Raw genomic sequence first — 23,144 nt, forward strand, 5'->3', positions numbered from 1 at the left:
GTTGGCGATGGGGAAAGTAAATGGTCATTTTGTTTCCAGTTGAGTCCATGATTGTATGGGGAGTACAAGTAATACTCACACATTGACACTTGCGTCATTGCCAAAAAAAAAAAAAAAAACTGGCAACCTAATTCGTCTTTGTTTTCTCTGCTGTTAAAAAAAAAGTCCCCCATCCACTTTACCAGCGGCTGAGTCGACTTCACCGCTAAGACCCGCTGGGAAGGCAGACAGCGAGACCGGCCGGGTTTGAGAATGTAATGGATTACTGCAGGGGAGCGATGCCATAAACACACGATTGTCCTCTCTCCTGCTTGGTAGGAGTATTTTCTTAATCTTGGCCTTTCCGGAATACATCTCCATATTACAGCATTACGACAGCCACACTCTTTAATACACTCACGGTCTGGGATGTTGGCTCAGGCAGAACAGTGGGAGTGGGTGTCTTGGTTACAGATTAACCGTGGATACATCCAGCCCCTGTTGTTCACAGGTCTGGAGGATTAGTCACAGCGGTGAACTGCCCAGGAAGATGGTTTCGTTTAATTTGCCATATTTACAGTAAGTAGTAAGTAATATAGATGTGCACTAATGAGTAAATAGCACACGGAGGAAGAGAGAGAGAGAGGTGGATTATGATGGAGTAGGGATGCAGTTCAGGTTTTGACTAAACCATCTATTCTGTATATTAAAGGCGTGAGTAATAAATCTATAACACAAAATAAAAGAGTATATGATGTTCAAAATCTGGCCAACCAGAAAGCTCTTAATGGCCTCATTAAAAGCCAGAATGCGCAACATATGATAGAAAGTTCATGAAACAGATGTTGTGGGCTTCCACACCCCTACGGAACATTTGTGCAAAAGAGATATTTGGGCAAATACCGATTTCAGCAAATTTCCTTAGGGTTAATAAATGTGATCACCAACGATCACGACTTTATTTAAACAGATTGCATTCAAATGAATGCGTGTCCTTTAACCGGGTGTGCTTACCGTAGAAAAAAATATAGCTAAATTATTGTTCCGAGTTACATCCTAAAATGCATGATACTGCAAATTAAAGGAGATATTTCACAAAAAAGTCACTTCTGTCTCAAATGGGCTAATTATACAATCCCCATAATACAAGCTGTGGCAACAAGAAACAGATCTGTAGTCGATGAATAACTCACGATGGATAATGAATTAATGATGTGGTAAATATCTCTCCCTCCCTCTTTTCCCTGCATCAAAGTACCTGTCTAGATCTTTGTGTGTGTGTGTGTGTGTGTGTGTGTGTGTGTATGTGTGTGTAATACATTTACCAACAGTTTATCTGTGGACGCCCCAAGGTCAAAGTCTGGGCATTAATGATTAACTTTGTGGTGGCTCCTGGACCTGTGCCTTCAATACACAAATGGTCGTGTCCCATTAAGGAGGGCGGGGCAGAGCGGATCCGTTATTCAGGCTGCTGACCGGCTCATAGGTTCAGGGTCCGGTCTCCCCAGGGGTGGATATGGGACACAGGGTGGGTGGGGGGAGGGGGGGGGGGAGCTTACACGATAAAAGCTGTGAACTGAAGTCTGACGAGGACCAAGCAAGCAGACTGAGACCACCTGAAAAGCCTTGTCCTCAAAGTGAGCTTTGTATGAGCAGCGCATGAAGCCTGTAAGTTTATTTGGTAACCGTGGTAACGTGTATCCAGAACACCTTCCTTGATCCCTCTCTATGTGCTTAGTATTGATAAATGCATGCTAGTGTTGTGTTGTGTTCGATACCAACGTTTTCTAAAAGAAGAGCATTGGATTTGTTAAATGCTGTCTCAAGACAAGAAAATTAAGGGAAGGTCAATAATCTAACCATTAAATTCCAACTTTCAGTATTGACAGATTTTAATGCTACGCTACAATAAGACATACCATCATAGGTGCCACTCTCCAGCAACAGCCCGCTTTCCTCCAGGTCACGGAACTCCCCCACGCTGATGAAATTGTAGTCCACTCCCGGAACCTCCCCTTCTCTGGGCTGCCGAGTGGTACCTGCCGACAATGACACAGCTTTAAGACGGAGGGAACATCCAAACAAGTGTGTCTACATCATGAATAGTCAACCGAGCAGAAACCACACCGATATGAATGCATAATTAAAACTATAAAACAGAGGGGGGAAAAAAACAACCCTCTGTGGAGCGGCGCAGCTGTCAGAAGACAGAGGATAAAGGACGACAATGATAATTAACCGGATTACAATTACACACTACTGCCTTGATTTCTGTGCAGCACAACTTTTACTCCTCAAGGATGCAATTAAATGATGTATTAGTGCACTGCATGAGTGAGGAGGATTTAGAAAATACGGCGTCAGTAAGAGTGTGCAACAACTACGTAAATGGATGAAGTCAAACTTCCCTGTCGACCTTCTGAATTCTTTTGTGAATAATTTAACTACACTTTTACAATTGCTTTGCCTTCGCAAATCAATTCCTCCTCCATCCCACGTACGGCTTGGTGTCCATGGACACAAAAAATAATGATTCCACCCGAAACGTTCAATGGAGACAGCGTAATGTTATTTAAGTAAACATCTTGAATATAAAAAAAATAAAAGTGACATCCCTATTTGCAATGAATCAAAGAATCCTTTTCTAAATGCCCTCGTCTTTTTCCAATCATATTAAAAGGTTCCAGCCTTGAAGAAACCCAAGTTCCCCGAAAGACCTGCTCATGTTCATACACCAGGGTGATGGGTATACAAATCAGTGACAGGTATCACGTCTCCTTCATGCTAGTGGTGACTGGAAGTGCTTTATGGTTGAAATAATCTTGAAGAGTTGACAAGAGACCTTTTCTCCTCCTTTACAAGATGTATGTTTCACTAAAGCAAGCCTCGACACTGCATTCCAGTTCATGCAAAGTAGCTCTCATTAAATAACAATCCACCATAACTCCAGCAACCGGTTAACGTGTGTTTGTCATGTCCTGTCGACGTGCTCTCCTCTGTGGAGACGTTGGAAAGGTTTCGTTGTGAGAAGGATTTTACGCCCCATAACGTGCCGACTCTGCTCGGCGTCGCCTCAGATGAAATCAGCTCAACTGCTGCTGTGCTGTCTGGCTGCGCTGCAGGCATCGGGACACTTACGCACAGTTTAATAGGAGCCTCCCCCCCTCATTCTTCATTTTCTTTCTCCGTCAACATCCATCCAACATCCAACATCTGAATCAGCTCAGTCTGTTATGGAGGCCATCTTTTATTCTGTCAAACAGAGCAATCAGAGGGGACCAGGCCGAACCACCGAGTTTGTTTTTGGAGGAAGGCACACGGAAAGGCCATTATTTAGCCTTTTAATTGTTTCAGCAGCTACGTTAGGAGGATTTTCAAATAAGGCCGAGTAACCCCAATTCTTCTAATTCTTCAACTGTCCCAGCTTGAAAGAAATATTGTGTAATACAGAGGCAGCGGACAGCGCGTCTCAAGTCTCCACCTGTCCAACTGGACAACAGTGAGGAGTAAGATCACATCCGCTCAGAAAAATCTAACTGAGAAGCAACACTGGGAAGAGAAGACGAGAAGAAATGTGCTGCTTACTCTAAGTGGGAAAAGAGCGGTTGTGAGACCCGTCCTCACAAGCCTCCCTTTGAAGAGACGACACGAGCAAAGAAAAATCACCACACCAAAAGCAAACTAAAAGGAATCTTCTAGTCTACAGGGATAAACAACGTCACGTAGCTCCCCAGTAATGTAATTTTTTTTGGTGTGCGGTTGAACACCCACTCAGCGGGGCACCAGAGGCCGCGCGGCAAGCATTTACCACGAGGGCGTCCAGACGCTGATTGCAGCCGAATAACAGAAACGACAAATTAAAACATCCAGATTTTAATAAAACTGAACCGCGCTGAACCAATGTCTCCACTGCTGGGATTGGCAGCATGTTTTATTTAGCATTATGTTTGATAATGTTACTATAAATCAAATCATATTTTGGATGAGGCAATAATGGGCAACACTTTGTACGATACCCGAATCCATCGTGTGAAATCAAAATGCTTATAGTGCATTATAATGAATATTTCTGTGTAGAATCTTTTTATAATATAGAAGGAAAAGCTAACTCACATCTAACTTTGTATTTTTCTGCAGTAGGAAGACGACATGATGAGATACATAAACGCAACGCTGTGTTACGTGTCTGAAAGAATAAAAATATTAGGATAAAAAAATAAAAATGAACAAAAAGTTATTTTGCTAGTTTTAGGTTAGATATTCAGTGCGGACCCTCTGGAGTGGACTGTGCCAAAATGGGTCGTACGAGATGGTGATGAGTAGCTGTAATGGTCTTTACATTCCATTGATATTTAAAATCATTGAATAGCTGTGGAGCAAGAATGTAGAAAGCGCCGCTGATGTAATCATAGCCGATGAATCATTATTGCTTTATTGTCGATTAACTGCAATTTTATAGATGCTGTTTGAAGGACTCACTCCACACACAACGCAGAATACGAGAGGGTTTGAAACGCACATAATAAACCACGTTGGGAGAAATGAAAAATGACAAAAACAATTTAAAGTTGTTTTTTTTTTTTTTTTAACTCAGCTGTACAGGCAGAGAATTGCAGCTGCGCTTTCATTCACGCCTGTTGGCCTCTTGATGTCCCTTTTAAAACCACTCGGGCATAAAAACAAAAGTCCTGTCTTTTTATGATATTTTAAAAGAAGCAGCGGGGGAAAAAATAGGAAATGAAAAAAAAAAAAAAACGAAGCTCATTTTTATGTTTGCACAATATATTTCACTCAATCGAACACAAGAAGTGTGTCATTATTTCCCGTTGCTTGCGATGTGGTTTCTTTTGTACAAACCCGGAAGTCTTAAAAAAGAATATTCCACTCATTTTATGAGGCCGTAGTTCAACGCCAACAAGGACTCATACAATACAAAAATATAACCATTTTGAGATGTATTGTTGAAGTCTTCAAAGTGATCTAACTTTTAATATGTGTGGGACAGGCTGCTGTGTGCAAAGGAAAAAAACACATCGTTCAGAATGACATTATTATTCCAATACTAATAATTGTTTAGTGGTGTTTCAAAATGATTTTGCTAGTAATGGCACATAACACTTATGTCACTATTTTTTATCCGTTCATCCGTCATGCTTTTCTCTTTATTACTTTATTACCCACAACAGAAAAACACCTAGAAATTGTTTGCCTTGAGACAAGTAAAAAAAAAAAAAAAAAAAAATGTAACTGCGGCAAAGGAAATACAGCAGGGTGGCCCAGGTGGGACAGCAGACCAGACTCCATCTGGGAGGGGTCAGAGGGCAACGAGCACCACCCAGACAGCGAGTGAAGGGACTGTCATGCAGAGGCTACTCACAGGGAATGGTGCGCAGGTACAGGTTGTCCCTGATCACCTGCTGGAGCTTGTGGTCCAGGGAGCCCTTCTGAAACTGCAGGCTGAGGTAGTGACGCAAATCGGTGTTCAACACCTTACCTAGACAAAAGGGAAAAAGAGGGAATCTGGGTCAGTCCGGCAGTTGAACCACGTAGGTGGGGGGGGGGGGCATCCTCGCGCCGCGCATTCACAATAAACTCCAGCACCCAGGATTTGATTTGGAGAGCATTTAAAAACAGGCATTCTGAAATTGGAATTCACAACGAGCTGCAACGCGCTCGGGAAGACCTGAATCGAAAAGGGGTCCAGACAGCAATTATTTGTACCTGGGAAGGCCAGGCGCTCGGTGTCAGAGACACTGACGCTGTGATGAATATTAAACTCCAGAGGCTTCCGACGTTAGGACCGTTGCTTACGTGGAACAGCATCACGCGGGCTAAGGGGAGCGGAGGAGCCGAACAGAGAAAGAGAACCGAGAGTCCGAGAGGTGGAGATCCCTCGGTGTCGAGAAGCGCTCGTCCTCTTGAGGAGACTCCGGCTGTGCGCGGGGCAGCCGCCCAGGAAGTGGGACGTGCAGATGTGCTTTGAATGTGGCTTTTGGGTCGCTGTGGGCTCATAAAAACCAGCGTTGGCGCCTGAAAGCTGTCGAGCAAAGGGGTACACAACTATCCAACTATCTGACAGGCAGTACAGTAAGAAAACTGCAGATTGTTAATACATGTCTAAAACTCATTTTAAATCTATTCTCCAACACTCACACTCACACAAACACACACACACACACACACACACACACACACAAAGATTTCATCTTTCAAACGAGTTCAAGCTCGAGAAAATTTGCAGAAAGAAACAGAATAAAACATGACCAGCCCACTGATATTCCCACAGTAAAACAAAAAGAACATTTTAAATTGAGGAGCCTCCTACACATAATCAAGAATTCTACTCTGACACCTAAACAGCATTTTTCATGACGCCCATTTTCAGCAGGAAGGATGGAACCAGCTGATCTGGAATAAAAAGCCAATGCTTGCCAAATTCAAAAATATCCCACAATGACATGAAGTTGTCTTTATTCATTCCCCAAGGGGATGAAACAACTACCGCTGTGCCTGCAGATCATTAGCATTATGAAGCTCGGTTCTAAATATCTAAATACATAATATAGTCTAAATATCTTCCAGAAAGGGACGGATGAAAATGTTTGAGCTTTTGCAGTTTCTCGCTTACGGGGTGTTTCAACAGCACTCAAAAGCTTCTACTGTGCACTGACACACGGGATAATTCAAGTGATTATGGAATTCCTCGGCTTTCTAGAGGGCCCGCGACTTTGCCTTAATGGGTGACTGCAGCACGGCAGAGGCACGAGAGAGGGCCCGGGCCAAGGGGAGCATCGCTCTCCGTTATGTAACTCTGTGGACTCTGTTTTTTTTTTTACTGACACAATGAATGTGAGGAATTTAGGTCAAGGAAACAAAAGCTGGGTCTGGCTACGCAGTGCACCTAGAAAGCCACAAGCTTGTGGTCCTTTTTCCCCAGAAACATGAACCCCCCCCCGCCCCCAAAAACATACACCGACAATATCCATCCTATTCCAGGTCAGGCCTGTGGCCACGTTATAAGGGGATGGGAGGGATTCTGCCTTCCACAGGCCTTTTCATCACGACTTATTCACACACTGCCATCAGTGGGCTGGTTTCTGGAACCAGGGGTAAATATCCCACTGGGTCACAAAATCAATCCCTCTTTCTCGCTCTCCCATGCACACACAAAACATGCAAATCGCCTCCCCTGCCCAAAGCAAACTTCCTCTCAAGTGCTTCTAACAGCGCAGCCTTTGTGGCCCGCCTGTCAGGTCGCGTTAGCGCGCCACATCGTATCGCCAGATACGGCGAGAGAAAAAGAGGGAGAGAGAGAGAGAGAGAGAGAGAGAGAGAGAGAGAGAGCAGAAACTCTCAGCTTCCCGCTAGTTTACAAGGCCTCGCACAATCGGCGCTGCCAGGACACAATCGAAGCCTTTGTGCCTCGTCATTTGGCCATTAGACACTCTCTAATACATGGGGATGGGAGAGGAGGGGGGTGCGGGGGGGGTGTTGTTCAAGGGTGGAGTGTCATTAAAAACAGAGGGTCCGGGGGAGGACGGGGCGGAGGCATGGTGACACACACACACACACACACGGACCCTCCGCGTGCCCTCTCGTCGTCGCTGCCTGCCTGCCTGCCTCGCCGCAGGGATTAAGATCCCCACCAGGCGGCTCCGTCCTGTTTGGATCCCTTTGTGAAGCTTTTTGCCTTCGACGCAGTGTGTGCGTGTGCACCTTTACCTGCCGCTGGCTCCACCGCCGCACCTGTCCGCCCGATAGATCAGCTTGCATCACGGCGAGGAGAGACAAAGCCCTCCCTCTGTCTAATTCTGCTGTTACTCGTACACATATGTAGAGGAGGTTCCGTTTCCCTCTTATCACGCAGTAGATGAAAAGGCAGCACATGCTGCTGCCCATCATCCCTTGCCCACTCCCCCTGGACTCTTGGATTTCGGGCATCCGCCGTGGGAAAGCGCCGCTCTCAGCTCACCTCAGCATCTGTCGTTTTTCTGTAACTCATGTCCAAACTGCTGAAGCGCTTTGCGAAAAGTCTTTCACTGTGAGGCCATTTGTTTCTCACCCAAAACAACGGAAGAGAGCTTCAGTCCCTTTTTCGGTTGTAATACAAGGTTTAGCAGTGTGCACATATTTGACTTTTAACTTCACTGCCCTATTGAAAATGAGAGCTTTACAGTGTATGAAACAAACCAGCAATGAATCCCCTCAGAAACGTCGCGTACCCACGTTCAGCATGGACCAAAGGGGTGAACCACCATGCACAGAGACGGCCTGCTAGCGCGGCTAAAATGACGCATTTTGTGTGAAGATATTTACCAGGCCACTAAGTAAACGGGCTGTCAAATTATAATGGGCTATCATAGACACAATGTTTGTATCAAATAAGGGCGGAAGCTATGCAGAGAAGTCCACCAGCGGGGGTGTCACTGGGTGTCTAATCAGGCAATTCTCTGACAGAATGGTGCAGCTCTGGAAACAGCTCACCCCCCCCCATCCAGTAATTATCACCTTGTGAGTAGTAGTATAATTTGGCCGAACGTCCTGCCTCATTTTGTGCGACAGGCGGAGAGAGAATGAAAGTCTATCGGCATCTAAAAGACACCTTAAAGTGGCAATTTGGTTCCCTCTTGTGAGAGCAGCGGGCACAGATAGACAGAAATGTGCCAACACACCAACGGTTCCATCCCCCGAAACACACGAGCTGATGTTTACTGCAAGTGTCGGTTGATGGAATTTTAAATAGCAGAGGCGAGGAGGGTCTTCTCGCCCGGGTCAAGCCCCATTGCGCTCACTGCCACCGTCCGGGGTGAGAGCTGCAATTCTCCAGCGGGAAAAAGGCAAAACGTACGCGGCGTGAAGTCAATTAGCAGCGGCAGCAGCGCCCAAGAGATTAATTATGGATTGGGGTGGGCTTTGGGATGAAAAATGTCACATGAAGGAAATCAACGTCCCCAATCGCCCTTTTTTCCCTTCCCTCAGGTTAGACACATCCCCTTAAAATCCAATTAGCAGGATGGAATCTCAACATAAGGTCAGTCTGCACAAGCCGGGTAGTTCTGCTCTAAAATGGCTAATGACCAGGTGGAAAAGCGCTTCATAAAACTCCCTCATACTAAAACATTGTCCCTATCAACTATGTTTAATGGCAGAATTTGTAAGCAATTATAATACAATTCCAAATGATAACGCAAGACCAAAGGGGAGGAGATGCTGGCGGGACTTCAGGACTTTGTATGATACACGACAGCAAGAGCAACTCATTAAGTAGATAAGTGTAAGGCACGGTCTCGTCATACATTGCGTAATGTTGCGTTGTGATAATCATCAACGCGCTTGGCAACAGACAGCGATGGTGTCCCCAAAAGCACTCGGCATTCACAAAGGTTTTCTGGGCTCCGGGCGGCTCGCCTGCCATCGTTGGCCGACTGTACTAAACATCCATTACTGTCTCAGGGGTACACACCTATGTCTGTTGATACATGAGAGCAACCAGAGGTGGTGAGAGCGCATATATCCAACGTCCCCCGGTCCTCCCTAAATGAAACAACCTTTTCTAATCCCATCGTGGCTGAGATGGAGGCATTTGACAACAAAAAAAAAAAGCTGAAAAAAATCCAACGTAGAGCCTCACTCTAATTGTATGTCCCTTTTGGATTTTTAGTCACAGCCCGCCCAAATCCTCCAGCCCCCCCCCCAAAGACCGCCTCGTCATCCTGAGCGGGCTTGGCCACCTCCTCCCTCCTGTCCACTTCCTGTGATGGGGAGCAGACTGACAGACCATGACGTTAACCTCTGCTTCGACCCAGTGTCCATGTCAAAGCGCTGCATGTAGCCCTGCTGGCTTCCCCCCCGCAGTCTGTCACCTCGCGTACAGCTGGGATGACACCGTTGTTGTTGTTGTTGTTGTTGTTGTTGTTGTTGTTGTTATTAGGGGGTTTCCAGGGTCAGCATGTCAGAGGGGAGAAATTAAGAATGACTTTCATTTATGTCGACTGCAGTACAATGCTGCAAATAAAAGTCACCGTCACTTGGCCTCTCTGTGGATTTATCGGGGCACCACTTCCGCCCAGACTGAAGTACCAGCTATTACAGCCGTTAGTCGCGTTCGCACAAGACGTTGCACGGACATTCATGGTCCCCAGGGGATGAATCTAAATGAGTCATTGGGTTGTCACTCCACTTTCACATTCACATTTCACTTTCACTCCACATCACCTTGAAGTTCAAGTTTTTCTAATGCAACTCGACAATAATCAGGTGGGGTTTTTTTTAGCTTCTAAGCACATTTTCCCTTCGCTCTGTTGCGCGGAATTATTTTTTGGGGTCGTGACGCAGTGAAGCAGTAGCTCTGTAGCGTGCATCATCAAAAGCCTTCTGCTTCTCGCCATCTCTGCGGTGACGCACACCTGCCACACACACACCTGCCACACACACACACACACACCAACAAAGACTCCGCGATAGGGGACTGAATGAGACGCAGAGATCAAAGAGTGTCACAATCTTTTCCCTTCCATCTTAGAGAGCGATCTTTGTGTCACGTATGGAGAGGGCCACAAAGGGTTCCGTTGTCATCAGTGGATCAGAGGGAACGAACGGAGTGGCACTCAATCGGTACTATTGAAGGATCGGAGGGGGGGGAGGGGGGGGGGGGGGGGGGACCGCACAGAGAGAGCTGGAGCAGCACGCGGACTAACTTGGGCTGTCACTGACGCTACGCCGTCTGATGCGTCAGAGCGAACCTCAGGGGACACAAAAGCCACCTCTCTCTCTCTCGCTCTCTCTCTAAACCACATCACACGCAAACGCTGTCACATTAAAAAATTAAATAATGCACCGTGTGAGGTCGGAAAAAAAACAAAAACAAAAAACATCCAGGTGATCTACATAGGAGATCAAATATATCATGTGATGGGGTACTATGTGTCAAGAGAGATGTTAATGGGTCAGCTACCTAATGAGGTATTTGCTCTCCCAACTCACATGCCCTGCTGTGGGGTTGCGACAGACATTCGCTTCTAAAGGCCTCGGGTGGTCAGCAGCGTCTGCTAATAATATGCACTCCAGAGCAGAAGGGCCTGTATTGGAAAGCACAGCCGGAGGAGCTTTCCAAGTTGCAGTCGATTCGACACGTGCATCTCTTGACCCAGATGATGTCCTGATGCTTGACTCACATCTTCTAACGGCACCCGGCTGACACGCGGCCTGGGAGGGATGCATGCATTAATGCGGAACCAATAGATCCGTTAATCTATTAGTCTATAATAAAAGATATTTAAGTGAGGGCCCTGGACAGTTTGTATGATGCAAATATTTTAGCGCATTTCGGATGTGTAGTGGCCAGATGTGTCACACTCAAGATTTACTTGCCTTCATCTGCAGATACAAAACAACGAATCAACTGATACAAATATCATGTGTTGTTGTAGATTGGTTGTCGAGTGGAGTGGTGGACATCATCTCCACTTTCTTTATTCTGCATCATCAATAACGTTTAATGCGCAGGGAGTTAACGTATTAAACATGCTTTCATTTGGAATAGAGACATTTTCTATGTTTTATATTAATACACTGCTGATATATCTCCATCTACGTATGAAGAGGCCTCTAACCTAGGAGCCTTGCTTTGCGAAGGGGAAAGTCAGCTACAGGTAAAAATCAATCAATGTTTGTCTTCAGTTTCCACAAGTCCAGAAATTGTTCGGGAAACGTGGAAATACCAACTGATTTATTTCCACAACAATTGGAAAAATTCCTTTTTATAATAACAAAAGAAGCAAACTTGCAAAACGCCACCGCCGGCCTTTTCACTTTAACTTCCTCTCCGCAGTCAGAAATAACTTGCAGGTCCATGGAATGCCGTGAACACACGCACAGTAGTGGGCCCTTTACGTTCCGTCCCCCCGTTGTCCATCTCCAGAAGGTCAGGCAGGCAAGAGGCGTGATGAGAAACCACTTGCCCACAACACGTGGTCCATCCATCATGTGCTGGAGCATCTAGCTGCAGAACAAGATGCCACTGAAATGAGTCTTTTCAGCCCCGTGACCATCCCTCTCCCTGATCGATCTGTGTGTGTGTGTGTGTGTGGTGCACGTGTGCATGAGTATACTTAGAGTTATGGTGAAAGGGTTACTAAGTGCAAGCGCACGCGTACAACTCGAACTCGGCGAGGCCTGGAGACACCGCTCGGACGCTGACATTCATCCGTGATTTATGTGTATCTCTTTGAAGGCACGCGGGAGGGGCTGCTCCGTAAGCCGGGCAGACGCCCTGGGAGAGGAGGGCAGCCACATCAGTCACTCATGGCAGATGAAAAGGCTTCGGCAGGCCAGACGCCGCGGAGCAGACACGAGGAGAATCAGAGGCGAAACCCCCCCCCTGCCCGCGCTGAATGTCAACCGAGTGTTTACCTCAAGCTGCTCACCCTCTGATGAATCACATTGGTATTCTTGTGGTTACACATACACAGCAGACGTTGGTTCATGTGTTCAATAAAAAAAATTCTACCTCACGACCGAGGACTCGTAGGCGGCGGCGGGGAGGGGGGGAGGGGCGGGGGGGTCGGGGTCTGGACAGTAGTGAATCGAGACAAACATCCGCGTGTTCGCCACAACGAGACGAATAGAAATTAGGTTTGGCGGAGGAAGCCAACACACTGCCTCACGGTGTGTGTGTGTGTGTGTGTGTGTGTGTGTAGAACGAAGGGTCCCCCGTCTCAGAGTTAACGAAGCATCCGCAACAGCAACTCAAATGTCTGCTTAGAGAGGCTGTGGCTCTCAGCCACAAGCCACCAGGAGAACATTTTACACGGTGTCCGAACCCCGAAACTGCAATTAGCAGGTCTGTCACATGATGCCATTAAGTCATGTGCATGAGACTGAGATCAAAGCTCGGAGGTTAGGGTTAAAGGGAACACTAATGCACTGACCGACTAGATTTAGGTAGCATCACCAGATATTTGTATTTTTTCTAGCTTGATGCATCAATTAACTCCACAATCACACCGGGGCGCCGCCAAAAACCCCTGTAAATTCATTCAATTTTTTTGAGGTCAGCGCATACGAGTTATGTCAAGAAGCAACACATACAGAAAATAAAACAGTCTGGCCATTTTTGTCGGCGGCCGTCTACGACTCGTACTGCAAACTGAGCGACACAATGTCCGGCCACCTGGCAGATCTTCTGTTTCCCAGTTTGTTTTCCATCTGACGAGCAAATCCATTACATATTAAATGTATTATTGAGATTCGACCTGACCACTAAATTTGAATTCAGTGCCTCGAGGCCATCATCTCTCAGCGCGTCTCCTCAAACGGCATCCCGAACGAATCTCAGGCTTTCCCTTCAGGAATGAACAGGGGCACACGGCGCCTGGCGGTAATGACACCCACCCTCAGTGGGTGAGTCACTGAGACGCGTTGCTCACGGGCTGATCCGGTCAGATTGGATTTAACGGCGCGCCGAGTCTCACTGAGGATTTCCGTGTGTGGCGGCCACAGCTGACTAAAGATGTGCATTTGTCCTTCGTGTGGGAACACACAGTCACACACACACACACACACACACACACACACACACACACACACACACTTAACAACAGAAAGGATCGCTCATCCGCCACAAAGATGAACCCTAACAAGTGCCGGGTGGTTTTGATCATGACTAAAGGAAGGGCTATATGGGCGACTCACAAAAATGGAACTGTGGCAGCGGACCAGCGGCATCGGCAACACAAGCCGGCAACACAAGCCCCCCCCGACACCAAAAAAACTACACCAACACGCACAAAACCACAGAGATGCGATTTTCAACGTCAATGCATGCTCAACCATGTGATCTCCCCCCCCCCCCCCCCCCCCCCCCGACCGTGGCACAAACCCATCCATTCACTTCCGCTGTGAGTCAATGACAGGCCTCGGCCTTATTTCCCCACAGATGCCCCCTCCGATCCCCTGGAGAGGAGATGTTCGCGGGACACACGGAACCATTGAGAAGTTACGATACCGAAAACACAACGAAGCGACACACGTGCTTTGGTATCAGGTCAAGAACGCGAAAGGGAAAAGGAAGAGAGAAAAGCGCATTGACACGCCCCGCCCCGCCCCCCCCCGAAAGCCGCTCCACGCGTGGCGGGGCGCAGTCTCGTGTCCGTCTTCGATCTTCTCGCGCAGCTGGAGTTGAAGGGGGGGGGGGGGGACGCGAGGAATCCAGAGTTGCACACTCGGCAGCTGAAAGCTTGGTCGTCTCCGCGCTCTTGTGAGTCGAGGGGAGTGAAAAACAATCCGGGGGCCGGAAAGGCAAACCACGGTCAGCAAAGCGGATATCACCGGGGTTTTTTGACTTTGACTCTTTGACTTGTTGAACCTACTGTGGCGTTACCGAGGGCGTCGCTTCTTGGGAGCTCCCCAATAGGAAGACGATAGTGATTATAGACGACCACAAAAGAGGAAAGACAACTTGTATGTTATCAAATGTCTAAAGGCCTTCTCAGTGCGGAATAAACAACCATTTCACCTAGAACTGAGAGTGCAGGGATGACATGTGTTTGTAAGCCAATGGGATTTTACCATGACGTTTTGGATTGAAGTGTAAGCTCTGTAGCAAATAGCATTTGATACCTACACTACTTTAGAATATGCAATTGGACAAGTGTTTACCAGGATTACGTTAGTTCTCACATTTAGCCACTTGCCTTTTTTTAATATGCATAAAAGCTTGCGATATTTAAAGACATATTCAAATCTCTTAAGCCGCGTGAACTACATCAGACCTCCAACCGAAAACCCATTCAAAAAAAACCCTCTGCAAGCCCACAGTAGGATGAGCAGATTAAGGACATGGATCCCCAGGTGAAGGGAATCCTTTAGGCTTAATTACTCTAACACGATGTCCCCCGACTGGAGCACAGAGTGAAGAGAATGAGGATACCAAACCATTTCCAAAGACAATGACACATTTAATTAACTGGGAGATACAGCCGGAGGGGAATTCATACCACTGTGCGCCATAATCCATTATCCTTGAGAATATTTTTCTCGGGAACAGGATTATCAATGGTGAGAAGGAGCAAAAGAGCTGGCGGCGGGACGGCCACTGATGCTCGGAGGCGGGGGATTGTTCCGTGGACGCAGGGTCTCTCTGCTCGTGGACTCGCCTGTGACCATTGAACCCTTCTAAATAAATCAAAGACGCCGCTCCGGTCACAACACAGTCGGCTCTCGTGATGTCACCTCTGAAAAACACCGTGTTTGTCATGCTGCTGTTTACACACACACACACACGGCACAAGATCCACATTGGAGTTTGAGTGCGATCTTGTCCTCGTGGTTCGGCTGTGGAGGCGAAGGGGAAGAATATTTAACAGAAGTCGTGCCGCTTCCTGCGTTTACACTGCTGCGCCAGATGTGAAACGGAAATATTGAGAGAAATGGCTCCGCTGTAATATGAGATTCGCTGCCATCCCGATTACATCATAACGGAGCAGAACTTTGCACCTCGGGAGGGGGGGGGGGGGGGGGGGGGGAGAGTGTCAATGCTGTATTACTTTTCTCAGTGTGAATGAAGCCTGTCACGAGGCAGTTGTGACAAAAATCTATTAGGGCCAATGAACAGACAGCATGTGTTTGCTGTGAAACCCTAATTTTCAATTACAATAGTGGATTAATAGCAATCAGCACACCCAGGTGGTGCCTGTGATTAGCTAATCTGCAGAGGCATGCATAATGGCATCTGTTCCACTCCATGCCTCGTGCTAGCGCGCCCCGATTAACATCCTGTAGCAAGGGGAGGAGGAAGAAGAGGAGGATGGTAGAGGGACCTACGTCCATGAGAGAATGTTTACCATGAGACACGAGGTAACACTGGGACCGAGCCGCTGTCCCCGATTGAATCGGTACCAGCTGAGAGGAAGGATGGAGAGAGAGGCAATTATAAACTAAATTTGCTCAGTAGAAATGGGGCCGTCATCGCACAACATCCCGGCCTGCTCTGCCCCTGTAAAGCCCCTCTTGGGAAACGCCGGCACATGTGCACAAATTAAACTTCGGCACTTCAAAGGCATTCGGCTGTTTAATCAAGCCGACAAAAAACCTGTGGCAATGATGGGGTTTTTTTTTCTTTTTTTTTTCCCCTCTTCAAAACGTTCCACTCTTAAGTGGACGCACAAAGTTAAATGCTCACAGCCAATCTTCTTAATAGGGAGGGAGGGAAAGCTGAGAGCGGGGCGCTAATTCAGAGGAATAAATACATTTTCAATTAGACAGCAAAGGCTGTGAAGGAAAAGTCATCACCCAACGGTCCGGGTTCAGTCCTGCAGCTCGGGCTGAGGATTCACTCCTTGTTGTTTGAACAACTAATTGCCTTGATCGTCCTCAGGCCGGCTTTATATTTCACTCGCCATTTTGAGATAGAAATGGATTTGATCGTTGGGCTAAAAGAGTGTTAAAAGTCATATTCTCATTATAAAATGTACCAGGTCTGCAAAGGACAATTTGATGGTGGCGCATGGAGTAGTGCAGTCCGGTGGGGGCCGCAAGGTTGGTGGTTTGAATCCCGGCTGCCCCATGTGCCATGTCGAAGTGTCCCTGAGCAAGACACCTGACCCCTAATTGCTCCCCAGGCAAAAAAAAATATAATGCACGGGTTATAATGCAATGTAAGTCGCTTTGGATAAAAGCATCAGCCAAATAACATGTAATCTAATTTAATTATTGAATACGTTATCAGGGGGAGAAAACAGACATGGAACTAACATGCATTCATCAGAAATCAAACTTTTTCAAATTTGAATGGCTCCGTCAATCCGTAAAAGGATACGACCAAGAACTCCGTTTGTTTCAATTAATACCCTAATGAAGCGGGCTTGTCATCAGGAATAGCAGTTTACTTGTATGGCCCCTGGGTCGAAAATTTTTTATAACAACGTTATTTGATGAATGAGAGCTGGAAAGAAAAGCAGAAAGGAAGAACAGTGAGTGAATTCTGTCTGCCAGCCCCAGGGTCCCTCTCAAAGGAAGGTATGAAAAATAGAAGAAACAGGCAGAGTATCCCAAATTTGCATCCTGCGTGCTCTGACATCACTGCGGGTCAAATCCAGCCCCTGTATTCAAACACGACCCCCCCAAGGCTTCCCACGTGTCATCAGCCTTCATACTCAAAATAAATATTAGAGCAAGAGGTTCACTGTGTTGCAAAGTTATCGGAGGGGACAATGCGAAAAGGAGGTCGACGTGCTTCGTTATCAGATATCATGTATTTCATTATTACATTATGTACATTATGTAATGTATTAATCATGGCAATCGGTATCAGCTGATACCAAAAACCCAGTTTGTAGCAGCGCGTCCCGAAGAGGAATAAAAAGAAAGTTGAACTACAGACATTAAAGCTTCCCGTCTCAGTAACTGAGAAAAGCTGAAGACCTCAGTCATTTTCAAGAAAAACAGAACAGAAAGAGAGAAACAAGGAGGGAGGCGATAAGGAGAGAGAGAGCGGCATCCATCATTCCGCCCCGTGACGATCTGACCCCTGGCGCCTGCACGGATACGCGACTGAGCGGCTCGTTTGGTTCAGGAAGCGAACGCGCGAACGTCGCGCGCATTCCTCCATTGTGTTGGGAACACACGCGCTGCTACCCCTGTGTGACCGGATGTGTTGTTCTCAGTTTCAAACAGGGTACCTGCTTTAACTCGGTTGAATGTTTGTTGTTCCTTGTTTTTCCCAGTGTTTAAGATTGACAAAGCGACTGTTGTTGGTGGACTTGTGACCAATCACACGGAAGCGTAGGAGCCAAGTTGACCGACTGCCCTCGAAAAGCTGGCCCCGAGGTACTTCACCGCTCTAGTAGCTGGTTCGTAGAGAGCTGCAACAAAAAGGCCTTAATTCCAAGGTCAGAAGGTATTCTCGGATTTCAGGGGGTTTGTAGTCTCTTGCCCTCTTGGCGTAATTGGTTGTTGGGCCGGTCCAAAGGTAGAGGTCTCTAGAGCAATGCACTGAGGTAGCCTGCTATGGGCACTCAAATCTCTACATGACAGAAGATGGCATTATTAGATGGAAGCAACCATTTCCCGAACAACATGGCAGCTCAAAGAGGTTTGCATGCTACTGCTGTTGGGATCCGGATAATCTTTGGGTCCAAAGTTACAAGAGGAATGAAATAAATCTGACTCGTTATTCCGGTGAATGTTAACTGTACAAACAAGTGCACAAATAAATACTTCACACATTCACAATAGATAAAGAATATAGTGCTCTTACCTGATACGGTCATAAGAGGTTTCGAATTTGATGGAAGGCAAGGGTCCACGTGGGGAAAAATAAGAGAAGAAACACAAATAAATAACGTTAATTTTAGTTGAATTACATTATTCACAGGTACCTGCATGAATGGATGTGACGTGAACAGGATGTGAGGCAAATTAGCACAGGAAACATTAGCACATCATCATCATCATCATCATCAGTCAGGCCGCCTACCACGAGACGTATGACAGTGTGCAATAGAGGTCCACTGTATTAATCCGCTCACGTCATGCTGCATGTGAGTCTAAACAACCCACTTTTGGGGTTTTATGAAATGTGGGCTATGGTGGCGCGTGGAGTAGTGCGGTGCTCTGGGAGCCACAGGGTTGGTGGTTTCCAATCCCGGCTGAGAACAATCAGTCAGCCTGCAGACAGCCTCTCCTTGCCGTGGCTCTCTGAGTCCGGGGGGCGGGGGGGGAGAGTTGCTTTTTTCTAGCCACCAGGCATTCTGTGCACACTCCTCGCAGGGCCCTTGGTCCCTCATCCATCTGCTGGCCGTCCCTCACACTCATTAATTCTGCCTGTCCCCAGGTGGCTGCATGTTGGTGCGATGTGATTAAGCACAAATGAACCACCAGGCAGGAATAAAGAGAAGCTTGAGCCCCTCAGAGGAGACTGGGAACAGGGAGTAAAGAGAAAATGCTGACAGATCTTTCTGATCACAAGGTGTGAGGGACTGTTTGTCTCTGTGGGCTCCGAAAAAACTGCTGCGGCAGTAAAGCAAAGGGTTTAAAAGGGTTTTCTCTGAGAAAGATGAGGTGGGGAAAGAGGCGCCGCTTAGAATCTGATTATAGTCAACAACCTCGGTGAAGGTACTTAAATGAATGAATGCCAGTGTTAAAACTCAGAACCCACTTTGAGATGCATCAGTCACACGGTCCTTTCAGATTATATGAAGTTGTCGCACCAATTATGGATAAAAGTGAAGCCCAAGAGAGACGAGGTCTCTCTGCCAACTGCATTAAGTGCCTCCAATTGATCTAAGTGATGACTCGTCTCCGTCTTAAATGCGCGGTCGCACACCTGAATGGACCGAACCGCTGACCCCTCGGTCTCAAACGGAGACTAATCGAACACCAAACGGGAAGCGCTATTCAGATGACCCATTTCCGAAAATGGAATCCTGTCCCCACCTGTACGATCCCTTATCACAAGCAGCTTCTCAGCCACTGATGTGGACAAACGTGCACGGATGTCCATTCCGCAGGCCAACTGTGTTTTTCTAAGCTCTTCCCGCACACCTCTGTGTATTCCTGAGTGTCTCTCCGTCCTCTCTCCTAAAAGCGGCTGTGCTCGGGTCTCTCTTAAAAGGCCCATCAACCTCAGTCCCTCCAATGACCCAGCATAAGAGAACCTTGGAGATACAAGCCAGGCGTGTGAGTAGATCCTAAACCGGTCGAGATATATTGTGTTGGCTATTTAGTCCAAAAAACAATATGATTGATCGCTCGGTTCTCTGTTGTCATTACCGAGGTCAAGGTTAGAACCCTTCCTACTTCAGCCACTTAATGACATCAAGAAAATTGGCGCGTGTCACTGAAATGCCCTGCATTTGCGGTTGATGTGATGAATGTGATGAAATCCCCAAAGCATCCCCTCTTGAGTTAATTATATTCCATTTATGGGACTTGTTTCAACGCTATCTCCTCACATGAGAGGGAGTGGATAACAGCGCCATCATAGCTAAGGGAGCATCGTTAAAAACACAGATGGAGCTGTGATCAGAATGTCTGCTCGCGAAGATAATGATGTGTGAATATCTACGACTTCAACAACCTGTCCCTGAACCCGATGTGACACAATACCACGCGCTAATCCCTCCTATTTTTCCATCTTTGCTCTCCAAAGCAACATTCTTCATGTTTACGAAAGGCAGAACTTCTTCTTTTCCTTCTTCAAGCCTTCATTTCACTGGTCCAGTCCTCCTTATTGCAGCCAACTGGGGCCCTTTAGTCTCTCTGTTCCTGTATTTATCCAGAGGTTTTATCCCAAAATCTAACTCCTGTAGGTCTCCCAGGTATGAGCTAATTTGGATATAACAGTCTATGGTGTTAGTTTAAAGTCTAAAAAAATGAAATAAAAGGGCAGGTAAGCGTTCACATTACTACCCTTAAACCTATGCACAAGGTTAAATCCTAATCTTTGAAAAAAAAAAAAAAAGATGAATATTGCTGACTTTAATTTTACAATTTGCATGAAAATATTTTAACAGTTTCTTTCATATACATCAACATAAGATTTAGCTAAACTATTTTGTATCAAATATCTTAATGTTTCCTCATGCAAAATCTAGGATCATTCAACCAGGCAACGATTGAATTTTCCGAGCCGCAGATGCTACAAGCAAGTGAGGTATGAAGGAGCCACATTAAGACTAGTAATCACTGCAACGTGCTGTAAAGTCAGACAAGAAGTCAACCTGAAAACAGGTGTGTGTTCTCTGACTAGCTTCCCACGAGGGGGGGCCGATGTGCTACATCGAGTTTTTGAGGACTACACGCTCCAGGGTGTCTCTAAAAACAAAAAAACAAAGACAGGGAGCATGTATGACAGTCACTGTGCAGCAGGGGGCAAGCATGCAGTGAGCGTACAGCTCCCCCCAGCTGGGATGATCCCTTGTGATCTCCATGCAGGCACACGGCCAGCAAGTCATTAAGCACGATAGTTACTGCTCTATTAACTCACGCTGCACCTGGTAAAACGGAGCGGCTGCAGGAACGCAGCGTGATACCATCGCTTGAGGAGTTCTTCTGCCGAAATGTGACATGTTTCTGTCACACGTGTCTGCGATCGGCCATTTCATTGAGAGCGCTTGTTGTCACCTTGCCAGAAGTCCCTGCAGCAATACGGTAAGAATATGATCTCGACACCTTTCATTGTCACTCTGAGCCCCCCCCGGGCTCTCCTCGTCTACATGCACCTCAGGAAGTGGAGAATGCACTCCTGTGCATCTCCAGTCGAACACAACACATAAACTGCAGTGCAAGGCATGCCAGAAGCTGCAGCAGCAAGCACACAGTCACAAATCCTCCACACATCCTAAACCAGTGGGAAATTCATATCAGTGCACCATGGGAAAAAGATGTGGAAAGCCAATATTGACCGAATTCTGCTAAAAGCTCATTTTCATTGAAGAAACCCAACCTTGGTGTGAACAGAGAGCTGCAGGAATGAGTCTTGACTGCTGAAAATGACTCAGCAATTTGGCACTTAAAAATCACACAAAAGTCATAAAAGAGGGGTTCATTCACTGAACAAAACATGCAAGTACCATCAACGTTTGTCCGTCAAAATCCAGTCAAAGTATCCCGTAAGCTTTCTTATATTATATTACCGGTATATTTTTTAATGGAACCATGCACAGCAAGACATTTCTCAGAGTTGTTCTACAAAAACAGGTCATCCCTGCTGCATTTATTAATGAGCACATACCATCGTCTGTAAGTCAGTATCAGACACAGGCTATAAATCAAACCGTTAATTACAGCCATTATAAATGCTCACATTGATGCAAGAGCTCGTAGTGTGTGATGCGCATATGTGTGTTTATGCGTAGTGACAGTGCTTAAAAAAGGTGCCAAAGAGCTAATAGCTCCGTCACCTTCGTGCTGGGTTATTTCTGCACTCATCTCGTGTCTTTTGCTTTCTAGTGTACTACCGATACTCTGGGCTGATGGGATGAAAAACGGCAGATTTGGACTCCAGTCAGAAGAGAGGGATTACCCAAGAAAAACCCGCTGAATGAGAATTATTGGAGTTTGGTCATAGTTGCATTTTTTTTTACACAAAAACAGTTGCATTGCTTCGTGACATCAGCTCAAAAATACGTCTTGACTGCTACTGGTGCCAAAACAAAAAGACTGCGTCTCCACACCTCGTCCTCGTTGCGTGGGCGAGACATTTGGCCGCGGCTCCAACACCCCGTCTAAGACCATCCGTCACGGACGAGGGGCGCGCGCCGCATCCTCCGCCCGCGGGGCCTTGGCGTAGCGTTTCAAATGATGCCATGTTTGCCGTTGTTGCGCATCGGTTATCTCACGGAGCCGACCGCGCGAAAAAGGGAGAGACGAGAGCCGAGGCCGCACATGTGCAGAGACAAAAATGGTTTAAAGGTCATGTATTTCAAGTCAACGAGCCCGAGACAAACCTCTGAACAGAGAGGAGAGAGGTTGGAACGGCAAGGAAGGAAGGCGAAAGGAGAGGGGATGAGAGAGAGGGGGGGGGGGCAGGGTGAGACTGAGAGATGTGGACAGAAAGCCAATAACCACATACCATATACACAACAGAATAAGAGAGCGCAGGTAAAACAAATAAATAAGAAATACAGCGATAGCAGGGCAGAGGACTTCCATCATAACTCGCCTCCTGGACGTGGTCCTCCTGTCCAGCAGTCACGATGTTAACATCCACATCGGCCATGAATGTCACGCTTTATTATTTGATCCGTTTAGACATTGGGTCAAAATTGTCTCAATTAGCGAGACATTTCTTGAGTCACGGCAAGCACGTCTTTGATGAGGTCGCATCGACCTTGACCTGCGACCCGCACGGTTTGAGGATTTTTGAGAAGATGTAAAGAAATCCCGTCATGCCGTTTCTGGGATATTATGTTCATAGAAATGGAAGAAATATATATATATATATATATATATATATATATGGCCCGAGCCAGTCATTGCAACAACGTTAAAAGCACTAATAAAGGCATGTCACTGTGTGAGAACACCTTTCGCTCAAATACGCAATCATAGCAATCATCGTGCCGCCCCAGTGGCACCACAGAGTGAAGTGTGTACAGAGCATGCACCTTAATGTAGTGCCTGCATTTGTGCGCACGTGCAGCGGTGTCTCTTACCCTGCGACA

General features: G+C 46.7%; 1 protein-coding gene across 4 annotated transcripts in view; it reads right to left on the reverse strand.

Annotated features, from left to right (window-relative positions):
- magi3a (membrane associated guanylate kinase, WW and PDZ domain containing 3a) overlaps positions 1 to 23,144 on the reverse strand; it is a 77,941-nt gene that overhangs the window by 26,625 nt on the left and 28,172 nt on the right. For 3 of the 4 annotated variants that reach the window (XM_062565382.1, XM_037480638.2, XM_037480641.2), the window contains exons 2-3: positions 5,357 to 5,473; positions 1,899 to 2,018 (exon numbers count right to left, since the gene is read on the reverse strand). In XM_062565382.1, the coding sequence (XP_062421366.1) occupies positions 1,899 to 2,018; positions 5,357 to 5,473 (237 nt within the window). Of the gene's footprint in view, positions 1 to 1,898; positions 2,019 to 5,356; positions 5,474 to 18,235; positions 18,316 to 23,144 lie in introns of those variants that run through there. The other variant, XM_037480640.2, reaches the window with a different exon arrangement.

This window comes from Pungitius pungitius, chromosome 1 (assembly GCF_949316345.1).
Source record: "Pungitius pungitius chromosome 1, fPunPun2.1, whole genome shotgun sequence".
In the NCBI taxonomy this organism is placed as follows: domain Eukaryota; kingdom Metazoa; phylum Chordata; class Actinopteri; order Perciformes; family Gasterosteidae; genus Pungitius; species Pungitius pungitius.